The 20383-nt window shown below is 35.7% G+C and overlaps 1 protein-coding gene across 1 annotated transcript in view; it reads left to right on the top strand.

Moving 5' to 3' along the window:
- NIPBL (NIPBL cohesin loading factor) overlaps positions 1-20383 on the top strand; it is a 147826-nt gene that overhangs the window by 31390 nt on the left and 96053 nt on the right. Inside the window, exon 2 of the mRNA XM_042875527.1 lies at positions 19107-19250. Within this exon, the coding sequence (XP_042731461.1) occupies positions 19187-19250 (64 nt within the window). The 5' untranslated portion in view covers positions 19107-19186. The remainder of the gene's footprint in view (positions 1-19106; positions 19251-20383) is intronic.

Here is a 20383-nt window from a genome sequence, read left to right as displayed (position 1 = left end):
CTGTAAGATTTGATACCTTTTTACCCTTTCCTAATCTAGCTGTCCTTTTCCTTCCTACTTCTTGCTTTCCTGTATGAGTAACACACTGTGCAACAAATGTGCCATATGATAATTTCAGCAGAGCAAGGTATACAGAGTTTCTGGTTGCAGGTACTGATTGTGAAATTTTTCTTGACAAGTGAGTAGTCAATTTCTCAAACAACTGATACTTCAATGTGAAGTTTTCAATTAAGAAGATCTTAACCCAGCAGATGAATCACTGACTCAGGAGTAAGAGAACAGAGAGAACTTATTTTGAGACAGGAAAACATGTCCTTCATAGAGGACAGTTGTAAAACATGAACAGCAACTAATGACTGTTTATAACAATTGCAGAATCATCACGGGGGTTGGAAGGAACTTCTGGATATCATCTAATCCGACCCCCTGCTAAAGCAGGTTCCCTACAGTAGCTTGTACAGAGCAGTGCCCAAGCAGGTTCTGAGTATCTCCAGAGAAGGAAACTCCACAGCTTCTTAGGGGCAGCCTGTTCCTGTGCTCAGAGTAAATAATTTTTTTCCTCATGTTCAGATGGAACTTCCTGTGTACCAGTTTGTTGTGCTCATTGCCCCTTGTCCTATTGTCGAATGCTACCAAAAACAGCCTGACCCCATCCCCTGGACACTTGCCTTTTAGATATTTATAACTATTGATGAGATCCACTTTGTCTTCTCGTCCGGGCTGAACAGCCCCAGGTCTCTCAGCCTTTCCTCAGAAGGGAGTTCTGAGGCCTATCATCATCTCTGTAGCCCTCTGCTGGACTCTCTGCAGAAGTTCACTGACTTTCTTAAACCGGGGAGACCAGAATACAGTACTCCGGATGTTGTCTCACCAGGGCAAAGTAGATGTGGGAGGAGCATGTTGAGAGGTCAGCAGGCTGAGGGAGGTGATCTTTTTAATGCACTCCTGGATGCCACTGGCTTTCTTGAATACAGGGGCACACTGCTGGCTCATAGCCAACCTGTTGTCCATCAGGACACCCAAGTCATATAGTTTATTAAGATATAACTATACACTAGAAATTTGCAGACACATTTAGTATGTGTTTGTGAAGTTTTCTTGGTAGTCCTAGTAGATGTGTAACTTCTGTTGCTGTGTCATTTCTTTCAGTAAGTTGATGTAAAATATATAAAAATGTGATCTTACCAACTTATTAAACTAAGGAACTATGATTTTTAAATCTTATGCAGAGTGAGAATGAACTACTAATGAGAGGAAAAATGTGTTGTTTTTTTTTTTGTTTGTTTTGTTTTTGTTTTTTTTTGTCTTTAGATATTTCATAGTGATGTCTCTTTCCTTATTTTGTAGTCAGTTGTTCTAGTTAAAGGCAACCTGGAAAGTTCTGTGCCCTTTAATACTGGACCATGAAAAAGAGTCTTTGCAAGATATTAGCAATGAAGAGCAGGCTATATCCTGACTTTATTCCCTTGATCATTAGTTGGTGTAAATTACATATGATTCTTCCTGATTTACTGTTATTCTTTTGTACTGCTCTTCAGCTGTCATTTAGCTAGTTGTCTAGTTTGGGAAAGACATTTAATACTGAATGGTGTAGTTAAAACCAGATAAGGAAACAGTGTGTCACAGATTTTGATAACACCTTTAAAAGCATTGTCAAGTACCTGATAATCTTCTGTGTAAAGATCTGATCATTTTCTTCTCATTGCTTTAGTTTTTGTGCTGTAATCACATTATAATTTATTTGCCTTCTTTCCTTTGGTCACCAGACTATTGCTAAATCTCTTTCCTTACTCTAGAAACAACAAATAGGTTGTATGTAAATTACTTATTCACAATCACCATCTGTACACATAGTTATCATGTTTACATAATTATTTTAACAGTCATAGTTTTAAGTCTTTATGAACTGTGGAATTTGGTTTCTCAGTTTCATAGCTGTGTGTTTATTAGTTTTTAGTGGGCATATACACTGCTTTTTCAGATATCAAAATTAGGACTTAGTAGTTTACTGGTGTATAAACCACATCTAGTGCCTTACTGAAAGAGCTGTATGCTTGTACCTTCTATACATCCCTTGAGAGATGTGTTTTTGAACGTCTTCTCAATTTGTAGTTTGATCTTCAATCCCTTCAAAACTGTTGGTTGAATGCCACCAAATCCTAGTCACTTACGGTAAATAAAATGTAAAATGGTTGAAAAATAGTTATCCTTTATATGTTTAGCACTTGAAAGCTTCTGAAATACTCTTCTACATGCGTTGTTGTTTGTAGGTGTTTGTCTGTTTTTTCTGCATTGTCTACAGGTATTACATAAATTCAGCACTTTCAACCTTTGATAGACTTGAAAAACTTTTTATGTATGTTTGTCTAGTTTTTTCTCAGATGTCATAGTTGCCACTTGAAAATTCAAATGCCAGGATTTGTGTAGCTAATACTGGCTATATATAGGCTAATGTGTATGCACAGCCCAATATATGTATATAAACATAGTATACATGTTCTTTTTATCTTTTTTTTCCCCTTAATATTAATTTTTAATGTATTTATTCTCTAACAGGAATCTATGTATACTAATTTTCTTTGACAGTTTTATGCAGGCTTAGCATTAAAAATAAATAATGTTTTACATTAAAATTAACAAAATAATTACTGTTCTTTGCAGACATGCAGTATCATTTTGTCTTGTCACAGATCTCAAATTTATACTGTAGCTACTTGTGCTTAGTAACTCAGTCACTTTACTTGAAGCAGCTCATGTTTTGGATGATATTTGAAAATAAAACGTGGTAATAAGGGAGAAATAGCTCTGCTCTAGTGATGATGTAAAATTCAGATAATCATGGAGACCTTTCTGCTATTTCTGCTCCAACCCCATACCATGGGCAGGGCCTCCTTCTACTGGATCATGTTGGCCTGTTCCCATCTAATCTGGCCACTTCAAGAGATGGGACAGCCACAGTCTGTTCCTTGCACCCTGTTTCAGGGCTTCACTGCCTTCATGGTGAAGAATTTCTTCCTAATACTTAATTTAATTCTACCCTCTTTTAATATTTAACCATTACTTCTTCTCTTATCACTACAGTACCTGATGAACAGTCTCTTTCCTAGCCTTATTGTAGGCCCCCTTTAAGTACTGGAAGGCTGTAATGAAGTCTCCCCAGATCCTTCTCCAGGCTGAACAACCCATATGCATAGGGAGAGGTGCATCATGTCTTCTTGACCTGCTCCAAAAAGTCCATATACTTTTTGTGCAGAAAGCCTCAGAGCTGAACATGATGCTCCAGTACATGGGAGTGAAGTAGAGGAGTACAGTCACCTCCCTTGACTGGCTTCTTATGCAGCCCAACATGCAACTGGCTTTCTGGACTGCAAACGCATTAGCAGCCCACTTTCAGTTCTTCATCTCCAGAGGGTCCTTCTAAACCTACCATTCTCTGATTTCTTCTCTTTGATATAATTCTGTTGTGGTTGAACTAGGTAAGCAGCTAAACACCACACAGCCATTTGGTCACTTCCCACCCACCCACCCCAAAGAGGGATGAGGAGGGAACTGGAAACAAAATAAAACTTGTGTGTTAAGATAAAAACTATTTACTGAGACAGAAGAGGAAAATGGAAACAAAACCACAGTGATAGCTGCAATGCAGTTGCTTGCCACCTGCTGACTGATGCCCAGCAGCAATATAACAGCCTCATGGCCTGCCAGCAACCGAGGGTCTCTGCCCCTGTTCCAGTGCCTTCTGGATCAGCCTATGGCAAGTGGTAGAGCTGTTTCAACTCATAGAGCAGTCAATTCCAGGTGTACTGGATCTTTGCAGTGATTTGTGGCTCTCAAGAATTGCCGTGATGACAGCACACCTTCTCCAAATATTTCCCTAGTTTCTCAAGATTCTGCTGTTTTTCAGACATGAAGTTCCAAATCTGGAGATGCCCACTGTTCCAGGTTTCCTTCTATACCATCCCACTCTCCCTGCCACTCGTAACTATCCAGGCTTGGGGAAGATCTGTGGGGATTATTTATATATAGCTGTTTAACTGTAAACAAAACCTGAAATACATTCAGTAGGCATAGCAGTAGGAACATGCTGGTTTGAACATTCTACATTCCTGTTTGTGTCCCCGTAGCCTGGCTTCTCAGAGAGACAAAATGAAGACTAGAAATTAATCATTTATTATTAATCATTTCCAAGATATGGTATCTGAAGTACGAAGATGACTGCAATGTCAAACACAAATACCAGATTATGTCTCTCCCCTCCACAGCTTCCACTTCCACCCCAGTGCCAACTCATGCACAAAGTCCCCCAGACTTCCCACAGCTTTCTGGTCACATGATATGGAATAGCCTCTTACTCAACCCTGTCCTTCGCCCCCACTTCCTGCCACTGCACTTTTAAGGCAATGGCTCTTCCCCACTGACTAGCCTAGCTATGGATGTGCTCCCATTACTCTAACATCAGTGTGCTATTAACTATTTTGGCTCAAATCAGGACAAATTCTCTGAAGACAGAACATTTACTCATGTTGTGCAGGTCATTACAGCTGTCAAGTGTTAGCTATCTATTATAGAATTTTTTTGTAGCATCACTTTCTGATTTCAGTATCTTACCTTTCACGTATATTTTTTTTGCCAGGAAATGCTTCTTGCTTCACATGTTCTTTAGAAATGGCAATTTATTGCTTAGATACTTCACCAACTTTTTACTTACATTAGGAAAAATAAGAAGCCTTGTGGCATATGACAATTTTTAACGGTATTTTTTCATATCTGCTAATTTTATTAATTAAAAGTATTTTTTTCACCCTTCTTTTTCCTTGGAAAGCCACCAATTATTCAAAGTTATTATGTGCTCATTTTTTCAGTGTTTCTGCTTTGAGACTAAATGTGCATTGCAAAGATACAAACCACTAACTGAATTGCCACTGACCATCAATTTCCACTGGATTCTTCTGGTTCAGTGGCATCTAGAGCAAGTTTATTAACAGAATTTTGATTTAAACCATCTAAAATATCTTCCTTGTGTTACTGGAAATTGTGAAGGCAACTTTCTCCCATGTAAGAGCATTGCTTTGAGCTTAAAGACCATACACTACTATCCTTATGCAGTTTGAGTTGTCACTTCATACTAAGGAACAGACATGGTGATGAGAAACTGGACTTAGGCTTTTTCTGGATCTCAGTGTGAAAGTAGATGTATCAATTCTGAGAGGACAAGACATGATTATAAAAAGTGATACTGACATACCATGGAAACCAAAGAGAGTTGCTTGCCTTTGAACTGTATCTTTGATTTTGTTATATGTCGTTGGAGCTTAACTTTTCATAAAAATTCTGCACTGTAAGTGGCTATGCTCTCCAACTTTTGTACTTACTGATACAATGCCTTTACTCGTAAAACCATCTGTAAATGTACCTGTAACTTATTGTCTTCTGTTTTCAATCTTAATCTGGAGGGGAAAAATAGTTCTGCTAAATGCTGTTTAAAATTGAGCCATGCCCTAGGTGACTACAGAGAAAGCTATCAGTCTGTAGACTTGTGCTGTGAATGTGTCCAGTTTCCTCAAATTATCCCCCTGAATTGGCTACCAGCTAAACTTTATTTTTGTATGATATGTAGTGGAATTTAACTTTGCTTTAATATTAAAATACCTTTCTGTCTATCATGTATTAATGAGCAGTGAAGTATTTCTTGTTAAATTTACCTCTAAAGAGATAGAAAAACATAATGGAAATTTTGTGGCAGTGATTTTTTACAGCTTTCCAAAAGTGCGCATCTCATATAATATTGTTTGTGAAATATAATTTATATGGGGCGTTGGATGCTTTATGAAGGCTGAATACCAAAACTCCTGAAACGAGGACCTTGGAGAAAGCTCAAGGAATATAGCAAGCCCTAGTTCCTTTCCCATCAAGTTTCAAAATCTATGCAAAAGGGTGATTCCAAAGGACTTTGTTTTTTCTGAGAAGTACCAAAGTCTGGTAACAGCATTTCTGAGAGCCAGTATTTTAAAAAGCTAATTTTATTTCTGTGCTGTTTTGTTTTATTTTTTAGTCGTAGGACAGGCTTTGAAGGAACAACACCTTGAGGAGAAGATGCTGACTTGCAAAGTCTTCCTGGCAGGCTGAATTGAATTGAGGGAAGCCAGATGGTTGTTATGAGCAGCCATATGCATTTTTAAATTATATGCAAGGGTTGTGACCGTTGTTTTGAAACAAACAAGCCAAAAAAATCAGGTGTGTCACTCTCACACTATAAAAGTTACTTTGAAAGAATTGGGCAACTGACCAAAACATTTTGTTAAATTTTGACTTCAGAAGCAAATCATTTGTATGAGAATCTATACATTCTCTGCTAATAATGCTAATAATGTTCAGCAGATCAAAGGCATTATAGTTTGTGATCTTGGAGAAAGATTACCTGAAAAGGGAAGATCTTACAGATTTTTATCCAGCAGCGCAGCTTTATTGGAAATGATTCAATCTAATCTTACTTTAGCTTTTCGTTTCTCTTACTGTTCATAAAGAAGCTCAGGGCATTCTTTGTTTCTGTGATAATGCGTATTATCTTGTTTTCCATATGGATTTGCTTTTTATGGATTAGTGATGAACTTTAGGGAGCATACTTGTTCTTCTACTGTGGGAAAATAAAACAGTATTCTGGAATTGCTGAAAATATTAAGTTGCACCTGATATTCCTCAATGTTTTATTTACATATTTCATCTTTGGAATATGTAGCCTTAGATTTTAGAAAATACTTCCTTCCTTACTTTTATCAAATATGTTGTCTAAGTGGCTGAATTGTCTCTAGATTTATGTTGTTACTGAGAAAGTCAGGTTGCTATGTATCATACATGAGGATTACTGCTCAAGAAAATAAATTATGTAGTCTATTCAACTGCATTATTGTTCTATACAAATTTAATAATTTAATTTTTATTTTTTTTCCAAGTGTCTAGACAGCGTACTCTTGGAGTCCTTTCTTGAGCAGTTGATTGAACAAGGTGGCCCCAGAATTCTCTTCCAACCTCAACAATACCCTGATTTTTTTTAGAAAAACATATACAAACTTGAGGATTTGTGAACACACTAGTAGTTATTTATTCCTTCTTTTCCATTCAGGGGTTTTAATGGGACAGGGAGAAGAGAGTGAAGGAAGAACAAGTATATGCAGTGCTTTTGTAATGTTTATTGGCATTGACAATGTACCTACTTGGTACTGAAAGGCATTTAATGTAGTGAAGAGTAGTTACAACATAGCTTGATGATAATTTTTAGTCTTGTCAAGTTTAGGTGACTTGTTTTCTGCTGTTCCTCATGTTGTGTACTGAAAAGGAGAGCTCTGCAGAAATACCTGCTTGAATGCAGACCACATTTTGGAGGAAGGAGATTAATGCATACATTATGGACACAGTGAAAATAGTAAGCATTCAGAGTAGGGAGGAGACAGGTCAGAAAACAGTAAGGTTGCCTGTTATTCTTTAAGACACCTAAAAATGCTTTCCATTTTGTGCTGTGCATGATCATTCAGAACATGGCTTTTCTTTCATATTCTTGTTGCCATTACTGAAATACAGCACCCGCACTTCACTGTGCTCACATTCACTGTTTAGTCTCTGTAAACATTCAGCAAGTGTCAGTGAATATCAGTGGGTACCGTTTTTTTCTTATGGAGGAATTCAGTGACACACCTTTGCTTCATCCGTTCTTCCATGTCACATGGCTTTCTGCCAGGCAGCCCATCTGCTGTCATCTGTCACACAGCAACAAAATGGAATGGGATAGTGATGGAAAGGTTCAGCCTCTACTGCCAACATCTGCCTCTGACACTGTGAACCAACATCATAAAATACGAGGCATTACTTTTGAAGCAGCATATGCTTGGCATCAGCGCTTATACTTTTAGCACAGTTCCTCAGAGGGGTAGTTTCTCAATTATTTTGTGTGCCCTGTGTTATGGCTATGCATTGCTCTTGTATGTGGAGAAAAAAATAAAAATGAAGTGCATTTACTATGGAAAACCTGCAGTCTAATCTGTATGACCTGTGTTTTACTTGGTCTCCAGTGACATGCCTTGGTTTTGACACTTTTTCCCCTCAAGATTAATAGTGATTCAATGCTGAAAAGTCACAGTGAATCTTCTATTTGTTCTGTGCATTTTTATCCTGTTAACATTAACAGTAGAAGTTATAGAAGTTATGGTTACAGTCCACAGTGTGGAGCTTACATTTTTTCTAGTTGAAAATAGATCACAGATAAGCGATATGTTTTTATTCGGCTGATCTATTTGAAGATGTATAAATTAATTTTGTCCAAAAAGTAAAGGCATTACACAAGCCTTGTCTTCATCAAGACTCTTAAGAAGTCTTCTAATGTAAATTAACGCAATAAATTATTTTAAAGTGGATTAGTTGGACTGCATTAAGAACAGAGTTTATGTTTTCATTCAAAATGAATTGTTTGAATTCAATTGTTTTTACTTTACTGTAAAGTAAAGTAAAAAATTAAGTTTCATCAAATGAGCACTATTTAAGTTTGAAGAAAATTTCCAGACTATTTTGGGGTAGTTGAATCTCTTTTATGAACAAATAAATACATCAGATTAGTGTCTTCAGGAATTTCTATGGATAAGGAGATTTTCTTCATAATAGTATTCTTTCTTATGCTTGTTCAGTACTAGCTAGGATGTGATAGTCCTATCCAGACAAACATTTAGTTGTTATTTTGCTGCACGTTTTTACTTCTGCAGATATGCTTTTGCTCTTGACAACTACTCTGTGTTCTTTTGTACTGCTGCTAAACTTGATAACTTGTAAAATTATTCCTGCCATACCCAGTGGAGCTGAGCTGAGAGCTGTGACATGTTGAGGTGAGACGTCGAAAGTCCCCATATATTTTTGCGTGTGAGCATTGTAATTTTCAGATGCCACCTGATATTTACAGATGGAGTATTTGTTTATGCTGTGACATTGTAAATTTAGGAAAATATGGAAGTTAGAAAGTATAAACTTGACTGAAGAGTGCATAGCCTGTGACCAGCTTGGAGATAAATGCCACAATTGATCTCTTTGTTTTGAGATTTGTGATATCTACAGCCTATTGAGACTAGGATACAGAGGTGATCAGAAAGGTGAAAGAGACATTGCTTTAGAGAATTTTTTTTTCTTGGAACTGCATCCCTCCTTTCAGCATTGTTTGTGAACTTTAGAAGCTTCTATCACCTTTGAGCTGCAGATGTAAGAAAACGAGCATAGCAGTTGAATTTCAGTGGGATGTAGGACACTTTCCTAAGGAACTTCTCGAATCCTTCCTAACACTGACAAAGGCCATACCCTAATATAATAATATTCCTACCTCTTGAAAGATAGTTTGTTACTATCTAGCTCCAGGTGTTCCTGGTGAGCTGGTAATCATCTGCTTGATTTAACAGTAACTTCAACAGAACAGGTCTACGTGCATGCATCAGGGAACACTAATAACTTCGAATATGTATGTGCTTTCCCAACTGTAGTCTTCATTTGTTTTCTCTGCTATGTCTTTGAGTTCACTGAGCTCCAAAAGTTTAGGCTACCATCGTGTTTCTATGAAGAGAAGCATTTAGTCACTACACTGTCTGCACAGCTGGAAAAAAAAGGGTATCTTGGCTGACCAGTGATTATTGTTTTACATGCTTGTTGACAACCTCTGGAGGGTTCTGGTTTGGTTTTTGCTTTTATTCTTGGAGGGAAAAGAAAAACGTCCTGACACTAACCAGCCTTTTGTTATCACAGTCATGGAGCTTTACATTTTTAGGCTTGGTAAATTGGGTAGTATGTGCCAGAAAAAGTTTATGTATAATAATCAACTTTACAATATGAACATCAAAGTCAGTTATTGAGATGAAATTTGATAGTCATGGAATCACCAAGTTTGGAAAAGACCTTCAACATTATCGAGTCCAGCCATCCACCTACCACCATGTTTTCCCACTAAACCATGTCCCTCAAAATCTAACCACCTCTCTGGGGCTGTCTGTTCCACTCCTGACCACTCTTTCAGAGAAAAAAAATTTCCTAATATCCAACCTGAACCTTACCTGGTGCAACTGGAGGCCATCCCCACTAGTCCTATTGCTAATTACATGGAAGAACCTCACCCTTGTCACAACATCCTTTTAGGTAATTGTAGAGAATAGTAGAGTCCCCCCTGAGCTTCATCCAGACTGAATAATCCCAGTTCCTTCAACCACTCCCTTGTGCTCCAGACCCCTCACCAGCTTTGTTGCTCTTTTCTGAACACGTTCCAGGGCCTCAATGTCTTTCTTGCAGTGAGGGGCCCAAAACTGGACACAGTACTTGAGGTGTGGCCTCACCAGAGCTGACTACAAGGGATGATCACCTCCCTGCTCCTGCTGGCTGCACCATTTATTTTATAAGCTAGGATGCCATTGACCTTCTTGGCCACCTGAGCATGCCACTGGCTCATGGATAGCCAAGAGCTGACAAGCACCCCCAGCTCCATTTCTTCTACACTGTCTTCTGGCAACTCTGCCCCAAACCTTTAGCATTGCCTGGGGTTGTTGTGCCCAAGTGCAGTACCCAGCACATGTTTGAAGTCTTAATACATTTATTTTATTTATTAAATGCTAACATTGCATTTGTTTTTTCAGAAGGTTACTTTTGCTCTTGTGTTCAGTCTTTCAGAGTGATGTGTTTTTGCAATATGTTAGCAATTTTAATTAAAATATTAAATTCCACGGACATTTTTGTGATTTGTTTTAAATGTTAGAAAATGTATTTTTTCTTAGTTTCCATTTTTTTAATCTGTATGTTAGATGAGGAATATACCCCTTGTAAAATGAATCAAACAGCAAATTTTGCATTGTGAATACTGTATAGCTATAAAAGCTATTTGCTTTACTAGTAATTGCACTGTCCTGTTGATTTTTGTTTTGTTTTGCTTTGTTCTGCACATAATTAGCAAAAATACCGATTTGTTTAATCATCTTTTGCCAAATGGTCATTGCATTTGTTTCTCTGTAAGTGCCACACTCAAAGAATTTTTGAAAGTCTCGGTGCATTCCAGTTATACTTTTACAAGGGGTGGAAGTTTCAAAGACAGTGAAGGTAACTATCATACCACTTCAAAAATAAAAGTCATCCTACCATCCCCAGTGTTGTAGAACATCTATCCTAGATATGTATGGAGCTTGAGCGGAAGAATAGGTAACAAGATGAGTATTGGGGCAAAAGGAGAATATGTTAACGATCAGTATTAATTCCAGTATGAAAACAGTGAGTTACTTCTGAAATGTACTACACTAAGTATATTTATAAATATTTCTTTCTGTTGATGTTGTGGTTGTGTAAAGAATATTATAGTTGTACAGCTGTTTTCTTAGTGCGTAAAAAGTTCATAGGTATTTTGTTTTCTAAATCTGAAAAAGAGGCAAAAATAAACAGACTGCAAAACTTGTGCAAAATTAACTACTGCCTCAGCAGGCTTATTGCTCCCCAGTATTGTTTAGTAAAGTCTTTGAATCATCTGAGGTAATTCAAGGACAGAAATTTAAGAATAGAAGTTAGAAAAAACTCCTTAATTAAGTTAGTTAAGTTAGTTTTGATTGCTTTGTTGTCAACCATTCCAGGTTGAATATCCAGCATAATTAAAGAAAGTCTATAAAAGTCTGTAAAATATAAATAAACTAAGTACACAGCATTTTTTAGAAAAGGGCAGCATTATGGCCAGCTAACAAATGAGATGTTTAGGAAAAGATTGAAAAAACAAGTTATTACTGGGACATCTCTGAAAGATACCTCCTGTTTTATGATGTTGGTCCACAACATTGAGGCAGGTGCTGGTGGTAATGGCAGTAGAGGCTGAACCTTTCCACCAGTGTTTCGTTAAGCTTTCCACTGTGTGTTTGTGGAGACTGAACAGTGGATGTTGACAGAGTGAGGCGGCGAGTGCTGGATTTCAGCAGTGGTGACAGCAGCAGTGGGTCACCTCTGCTGGTGCAGATTTTTACAAGCACAGCATGCCGGTTCATCAGTAGTGAAAATGCAGATAATGGCATTGATGATGTTGAAAAATAGTGTTTTTTTAGCTAAGAGTTCTCTCTATCAAATAGCATTATTGTGCTGTTTGTATCTGTCGTAGTTCTCGTGGAAATAACCAGAAGGCATTACTTTTGCAGCAACTGAAGTACATCCTCTCTCTGTCACAAGTATTTCAGTAACAAATATGTGTTCTCTAGTCTAAAGTACTCTCCTTTGGATAGTACTGGCTTACAGAAACAATTTATCTTACTGTTATGCACATCTATGAACTGTATCTAATATCAGCTGTTGCTTATTTTCTGAGGAAAAGAAAGTGCTATGCTCACTTAAACAAGTACAAGTGTTGTTAGCTGCAATAAAAATTGCATGAGGAATATGTGGTGTAGAAGGGAAATAAAATGTATGAACTACTGAAGTGTTTTGAGATCTTCCCTTTGCAAATTTCTCAGCTATGCTTGATGTCATGAGTGCTTCCAAGTAAAGAAGTGGTTTTTTTAACATCTTAATTCTGTGTTTGCTTGTGAAGGACAAAAATAATAGCTCTCAGCGATGTCTGAATCTTCCATATGAAGGGAGAGGCTCTTGAAGAGGATATTCATAGAGTTTGAAAAGATATCAAAGGACCAGTGCTAAACTCCCTAAATAAATGAATTCTTCCTTAAAAAAGTTTCAGCTGCTTTGTTTTGCAGAACTGGTGAACGTAACTGACATATTTCATGTCTAATAGCTCTTCAAGTAATTATGCCTGAAAAAAAATGTTGTACTTTTATTTATTATTATTATTGTTGTTGTTATAACAGTTTTTAAAGCATGTCAGATATTGGGTTAGGTGTGGATTATCAGCAAGACTCTATCTTGCATGAGTACTCTCGTATGGAGTAGCCAGTAGCATCTTGTTTTGCATCCAGGTGCAAGATTTTTGTCCCATTCACTTAGATTTTTAATTCTCAGACAGCTGATCTACCTAACAGCAATTGGTCTTCAAAAAGGCTCATCTTCCCTCACTTCTCTAATGAATAGCAGGAAATATGGAGCAGTGTTCTTGGTTATTAAGCTTGATCAGTGCATTTGGCATTTTCCATGAAAATCAATGCTTGCAGAACTTCTGTTTTCTTATTTTGCTGCAATAGGCTTCACACGTTGATCGTCACAACACTTCATAAATATAATTTGTTTTTTCTACAATTTTTTTGAAATATCATCTTGCCAAATGAATAGGCTTTTAATTAGTGTTTAAATTTTAATATAGGAAGGATTCAGTATTTGCTCCCTTTCAAGAGTTCTTAGTTTGAACAAGTGTGAATTAAATATTAAATTGTTGCTTTGAGGTGTAGAATGCTTTGTATGTGTGCTTTTTTTTTTTTTTTTTTTTTTTGAATGTGTGGTTTTGGTTTTTTTTTTTTTAATTTTTATGTAAATTAAAATGAACGAATGGGAAAAGTTTCCTGTGTATAAAAGAAGGAAATGGCTTTAACAGAAAAGGTCCTAATACTGTCTGGGGACTTGCTCCTTCTTTTCGGGAAACTGTTCTTATGAATTTTTACTCTTTTTAATTGCAAGGTGGTAATGAATGGTCAACATTTCCTTCTATACATTCATGTGGTGTAGATCACAGATGCTGCAGATTACCTGCAGAATTTGTCCTCATGACTTTGTCTGGTTTTTGGTGATGTAATTATTTTTGTTTGTTTGACTGTGTTAATTCCCCTTCCCTCCCATGCCAAGAAGGGTGGTTATAGATGTAAAGCACAATTAAGTCTTTTGTTCGTTTACCCTGGTAAAAAAAAAACAACTTATACATACACCCTTGCTCTAAGGACCCTGTCCTTGAATCCACAGATATTTTGTAGAGCTGATGGTTCCTCCATCTTTACTGGTATTTCTTGTCACGTACAGTGGTGTTGTTGTAGCTAGTAACACTTGGGCTGCACAAGGCATCAGAGCAAAGGATGGTGGTTGCAGTCACAGAGGAAGAAGCTGATCGCTTTAATGCTTTTGCTGAAATAGTTCTATGTCCAGGAAGAACCTACGCTTGGCTCAGTACACTCCATGTCCCTACAGCTGTTTTCGTAGTAGTTATTTAGTGATTTGAAGAGCTATTGCTGGAATTGTTTTAGGAAGATACTGTTACACTGATTTGGAAATCTTTAGTCTTTCACTTGGTTTATCAACATCCCTCACATTCCACCAGTTGATCATTTTATGAATCAAGCACAGCTTTCACTAGAACACTGAATTTCATCTGATTCTTTGCTTCTGGGATTTCCACATATGTATTTTCAAATTTAATTTCCCCTACTCGCTTTTTTTCCCTTCCATAGGTGAAATTATAGAATTAATTACAGATTAATTACTGTTCAGTTTTGATGCTGACTTTCCAAAGACAGATTTAGTGCTAAGAACCTTCACTCGTTTCTTAATATGAAGCACTGATCGGGGAAGAATTATATCAGGAAACTTGGAGCAGACTTCGTGTAGTTGTATTAAACTGTAGCTCTGGTTTGAAAGCCGAAAGTCTGCCCTCTTGTGGGTATGCATTGTTATTTATTCTGACTCTGTCTTGTGCAAGTGAGAATTAGAGGGTGTTAATTCATGATCCTTTTGGCTCGCTTCATTTCTGAAGTGATATTTTTTTCCTTAGGCACTACTTTACAGACTGACAGCTGGAAGAGATTCATATAAACATAGTAGCTAATGAGAAAAGCAATTTATTGCCAAATATGGAAGTTTAAACGATTTATGGTTTATTGTATATTTGATGATTTTGTGAAGATAAGAAAAACTTCACTGCTCATTTAAATTAAAGATAGCTGATACATGAGTTGTGCTGATTTAATTTGAGGTGCAGTTGCAGACATCAGCTTTAATCATGGTACTGTGGTTATACCAATACTGTTCAGCTCCATAAGAAATGAAAAACTGCTTTTTAGTTTGAGTGAGAATATTTAAAAGATTTGATAATTGCACTAATTGGAATGTGATGTGTTTAAAATATTTTTTTTAGTTGAATGATTTAAAAAAATAGAGAAGTAATACCATAGTCATTCTTGCAATTTAATTTTAATCTTTTCAGGAGCATATTAGGTCAGTCATATAAAAGTATTTTGTTGTTGTTATTTTGATTTTTAAGTCTAGAGATTTAAAAGTTAAAGAAAAGTTAGTTTAAAAGTTAAAGCAAACGCTGTAGTATGAGGAATGAAATGTTTAAACATATTAGCATGTATGTTTAATTTCTGAATCCTGAGTTTGGTTACAAAGCTGACGGTATGTACTGACTTACTGAACATGTGTGTTACTGTGTACAAGCTCATGCATGAACAAAGTTAAGCAATGGAAAAAAACCTTATTTTTGTTAAGGAAGATCAGAACTATTTCAACAAGGAGGAGCATTTAATAAATGCAGAATTTCAACTTTATGTGTGGTAATCAGTAGTCAGAGTACTGCAATTTTATTTGAAAGTCAGATGGTGCAGTGTTTGGGAAGAGGAAAAAAAATAAGAATGAAAACAGAACAAACTCAGCTCGTTTCTTTCCTCCCTCCCTCCCTCCCTCCCTTTTTTCTCCCACTCCCACCCCTCCACCCCCCTTCAGTGCAGCACAGTCAGTACTGAAGGCAGTCAGTATTTTCTATTTATGAACTATTCTATCAACCAGGTATTAACTTTATCATCCCTTTTAAGAACAAATAAGCAATCAGCTTTAAAAAATTATCTTTCTGTTAGAAATTTTCTTTGGAATGTTTATTTTACAGTAAAGGAGGATATATATATAACTGACAAAAAATGAAGGTAAAAACCAACATATTAAAGTAATACTTAAAAAGGGTAGTTAAAAAACATTATTAATAGGATAAACTTTTTCTTTTAATATCACTTTTAATGCTTGTCGTGACTGCACTTTTTGCTATGTCTTATGATGATGTCTTTTCCTATATTATTCTTAACATATGTCTTCCTTTCACTGTTTTTCCTCACTAAGGGGTTCTTTGTATCACTTCCATTGGGTTCTGCAGTTTTTTTCTCCCTGGAATAAGTTTTACATATTCTCTGTTTCCAGGAGAGAGCAAGAATAATTAAGTGTATTCTGAACATGCAAGATGTGCTCTGCGTATATGTAAATTGGATGTGCACTTCTCTGTTTGAACTGCTACACTCTTATTCATTGTTTAGAAGCTAAATAATGCAGCAGTTCATTAATTTCCGTAACTCAGACAATATGCTTTCATTTTTTTTCAATCTGGAGGTAGGAATTCTGTAGCTTCAATAGTAGCTACTCTACAAAGATGATAATGTAAAGTACTATCTAAAAATTAATACGTTTTGATTCTCCTTGACTAATAGTGAGTTGCTACAATTTATTGCTTTTTACTTCTTGTTGTTCAGGAATGGAAGAGAAAGCAACAATACAACCATGTCCATCTGTCAAACCATTAATCCTTGCATGTTCTGGTGGTTTGAAGGCAAGAGCCTGTTCTTGAGTTGTCAGTTTTTCTACCCTAACTGATTGATATTTTAAATTCCCTAAATGAGTGATTTTACTAACATTCCTCATTTTTTTTCCCACAAATTGCAATTATAATTTCAATGGACCCGAGTCTCCAGTTCTGGAATTGATTTTTAGCTTTTTTTTTTTTTTTTTTTTTCCATTCAAAAAAAAAAAAAAAGTGTAAGATTCAATTTTGCACTTAACATAACAAATGCAATATTTGGACTCAGATATTCCCATGTAGTTTCTTCACGTTATGTTTGTAGTATAAATTAGTATCATCACTTAACCCCAATTTTTTTGTCTTTTTTCCTACTCTGCTCTGTTTACTCACATCATCATACTTACAAAAACATAGCACTCTAAGTGTCTTCTTGAGTCACCGTGCTTAGTTGCTTGCTGATGCAGGCAACCACATCCTGTCCCTTCTCTAACATCTGCTTGATCCATCTTAAATTAAAGATGTTGATTAAGTCTATTACTTCTCCAAGGGGAAGGCTGTTTCAGAAAGTGGCTGCTTTGCTGGTGGGCAGCTCTGATAACCTACCTTGCTTGCTAGTATTCATGCCTCTGTTTATTATTATATCAACATTGTTTTTTAGCATTCTTCCTTTTCAACCTTATTTATCTGCTAGAAAGAAACCACATTCCCTCTTAACCTTTGTTTTGTTAGCTAAACAAACTAACTCCTTCAGCTCTCTTAGAATGGAAGTTTCCTCCTCCACTGACCATCCTAATCTTGCTACTTTACCAGTTCTCATTTTAAATTGCATAGCTATGGAGAAAGTTTGTGATTTAATGGTCTGGATGAATTCTTCCCATTCATCTAATTCAATTATTGTGGCAGTAATGCCAGGAAAGAACACTTACTGATAGTGGCTGCCTCTGATGTTTACACCTTATACAGGCAATCAGGAGGTGAAAGTGATAACATTTTTTTTTTTTTCTTGCTTCAGTGTTGCTCACTGAATTTCCAACAGTATTGACATGGCTAAATACTATAAGTATTAGTAGTACTTGTGGGTTTGCTGTTGCAGACTCATCATGGTACAAGTAAGGTTGTAGTTTTGTTCTTTAAAGAAAATTTTATTATGGAACTAAGAAACCACTGAAATTCTGCATATGTTGGTGTTAGTTTCAGGTGTTTGAAGTACGTATTTGAAACTATACTGGGTGAACAAAGGCTGTTTTATTCACAAAGGCTGTTTTTCTTTCTAGTTAAAGCAAACCAGAATAACCTAAAAATTCAAACTATCCAGTATATCCATCTGCAACCATTTCTTTAGCTTGATTTCACACCTCTAATAAACTATATTTTTAATAAACAGATATAACTTGTTGGTAATAATAAGATTGTGGCAGGTGCTGCAAATGAAATAAGTCTCTTTAACCTCATTGTTGGCTTTTTTTTTTTTTTTTTTTTTTTTTTTTTTAATCAGTTATGTGTAGGTAGGGAAACTGAAAAGTTAACTGCCATGGTTCATGACAACTTCATATCGTGTTTTCATCTCTTGCTTGGAATCTCCATGTATTTGTTAGTAAGACTGTCCGATACACTGCTGTTGGTATGACATAAAAAGAGTAAGAGCATCAACAGTAAACAAAGTCTACTTATGGAGGTCTTTCTATTTAAGAAACTGTCAACACAGGTGACTGTCCATAGTAGATAGACATATATTTATATCAAGTTGCTTTTCCCTAATTTATTTTGTTTGTCTTTAAACACCACCATGCTCAATTTTTCTCATTTCATTAGTGTAATAATAGTAGATCATGGTGTGTTGTCTTTGTAAGTTTTGTTATGCAACTGCAGCTGAAATGATTTTGACTTTTTTTTTAAAGCAGACTTCATTATAGTTGGAATCTTTACATAGTGAGATCTCAGTTAACAAATACTTACAAATTTGTGCAATGCAAACTGTACCATTTTACACTAAATAACCAAACTTCTTTAGTAGGATTAAGCCTTTCTTTTTTGAAAGATATACAGTTGCTAGCAATAGTTCTGCCACAGAGATTTTCAGAATAATTTTGAGGTAGATACTTCTTTGAAAATACTCTTAAGATTTTGAATTTTTCACAGTTTTTTTTCATTTTTATGTCTGTATATTATTGATTTTATTTTTGGCAGCCACCCAGTCTATGAAAAATAGTTTCTTTTCCAAAATTGAGAAGTGAATGTAGCAGCTCATCCCTTAAGCTGGTTATGGATTATGTGCTCACCACTGTAGTAAAATGCAATGGAAATTTTGCTACCAATTTTCTTTCAAAATAAGATGTAAAATTCATTACTTCTTTTAATATTTTGTACTTCTAATAGTCAGATATTGAGTATCGGTACTGTATAACCCGATAAAATGTTTTGCTTGCCTTATTTTGCAGTGTTTTTGCTGAAGGGCTTTGCTTTTGACATCAGATTTTTGACTGCTTTATGCCATTTAGTGTTTACATTAACATTGTTCTACCTACTCTTGACAAATTTTATTTAGTATGTAACTGAGGTTATGGCCTGCACTTCATTTATATTGCTGAAAGTAAACCTAACATTGTAATTTGTTGTTTTTTTTCTTTTTCATTTTTTTCAGTGCTTGGGAGATGGGAAGTAATGATAGCTGGCACCTGAACTAAGATATCTGTGTAGGCACTACCATCCCAGAACTTCAGGATGAATGGGGATATGCCTCATGTTCCCATCACTACTCTTGCAGGGATTGCTAGTCTTACCGACCGTAAGTACTCTTCGTTTTTTTTTGGTCTTTAATATATTGCTTTTTACCTTTTTGGTGAATATTTGTATTTTCAAACTATAAAAATATGAAACGCTACTTACTAAAAAAAAAAAAAAAAAATCTGATTTAAATTAGGTTTGGCATTTAAAAGATTACTTTTGTTTTGTTGCAACTTAAATTTTTAACTTAACTTGTAAATAGAGTATTTTCAAATAAAATAACGCTAATTCTAACATTTAATAAAATGTAAGTTAAAAACAAAACAATGCAATCTGAAGTAAACCTGGCACTTAAATAATTCAGAATTAAATTAATGCATCATAAACATATATGGGTAACATAAAAATAAAGAAGAAAGTAAGACGTCTTTAAATCATACATTCATCAAAAAAGAAATGTGAAATACGCTGTGCGTGTGAATATTCCTTCAATTATGTTAGAGTTGCTCTAAAATTTAGATGCTAATGAAAATAAGCAGCTTGACCTATGAGGCCTCTTTCTTGATTGTATACCATGTAAAGGAAATGGATTATTATGACACTGTTGAAATTTGGAAAAACTTTCTAAGAGCAACTAAAGTTTACCCCAAAATTGAATTTAATTTCCTAGCTTAAAAGCAAACAAACAATGGACAACACAAACCAAAACTGATATATTTGAGAAAAAAAAACTTGAAATATTTTTTGTGTTTTTCTGTTCTAAAATATCAAATTGAAAGATGCTACTTATATAAATCTATGTGTATGTGTATTTGTTTATGCAAGCTAAATAGTGGACCATCAGGTTGCAAATCATGAGTTTCCAAACTATGGAAAATTTTCTAGAGTTAAGTCTTTACACACAAGATTCTAAGAAAAGTCAATATATGTAACTGGTAGAAATCACTGCTCAAACTTCTTCACACAAGGGGTTTTGAAACACTGAACTAGTTTAGATGGTATTAGACCCTGTGCTTAGGTGTGTTTATGCTTTTTATCTGTAATTTTCATGTAAAGTTTAGAGACTTGGGAGAAGGTAAAAAACGATAACTTGTGACTACTCTCCCCCAACCCTTTTTTTTTCCCTCTTGTGGAAAGAAGCAGCTGGAATCACATGCAGTGATTATATATGTTATATTGGAAAAATAAAATAAC

The sequence above is a fragment of the Lagopus leucura genome, unplaced genomic scaffold (genome assembly GCF_019238085.1).
Source record: "Lagopus leucura isolate 7727_CA_CO unplaced genomic scaffold, USGS_WTPT01 Super-Scaffold_100014, whole genome shotgun sequence".
In the NCBI taxonomy this organism is placed as follows: domain Eukaryota; kingdom Metazoa; phylum Chordata; class Aves; order Galliformes; family Phasianidae; genus Lagopus; species Lagopus leucura.
Note: the sequence above shows the minus strand (reverse complement) of the source record. Positions and strands in the feature narration are given on the sequence as shown.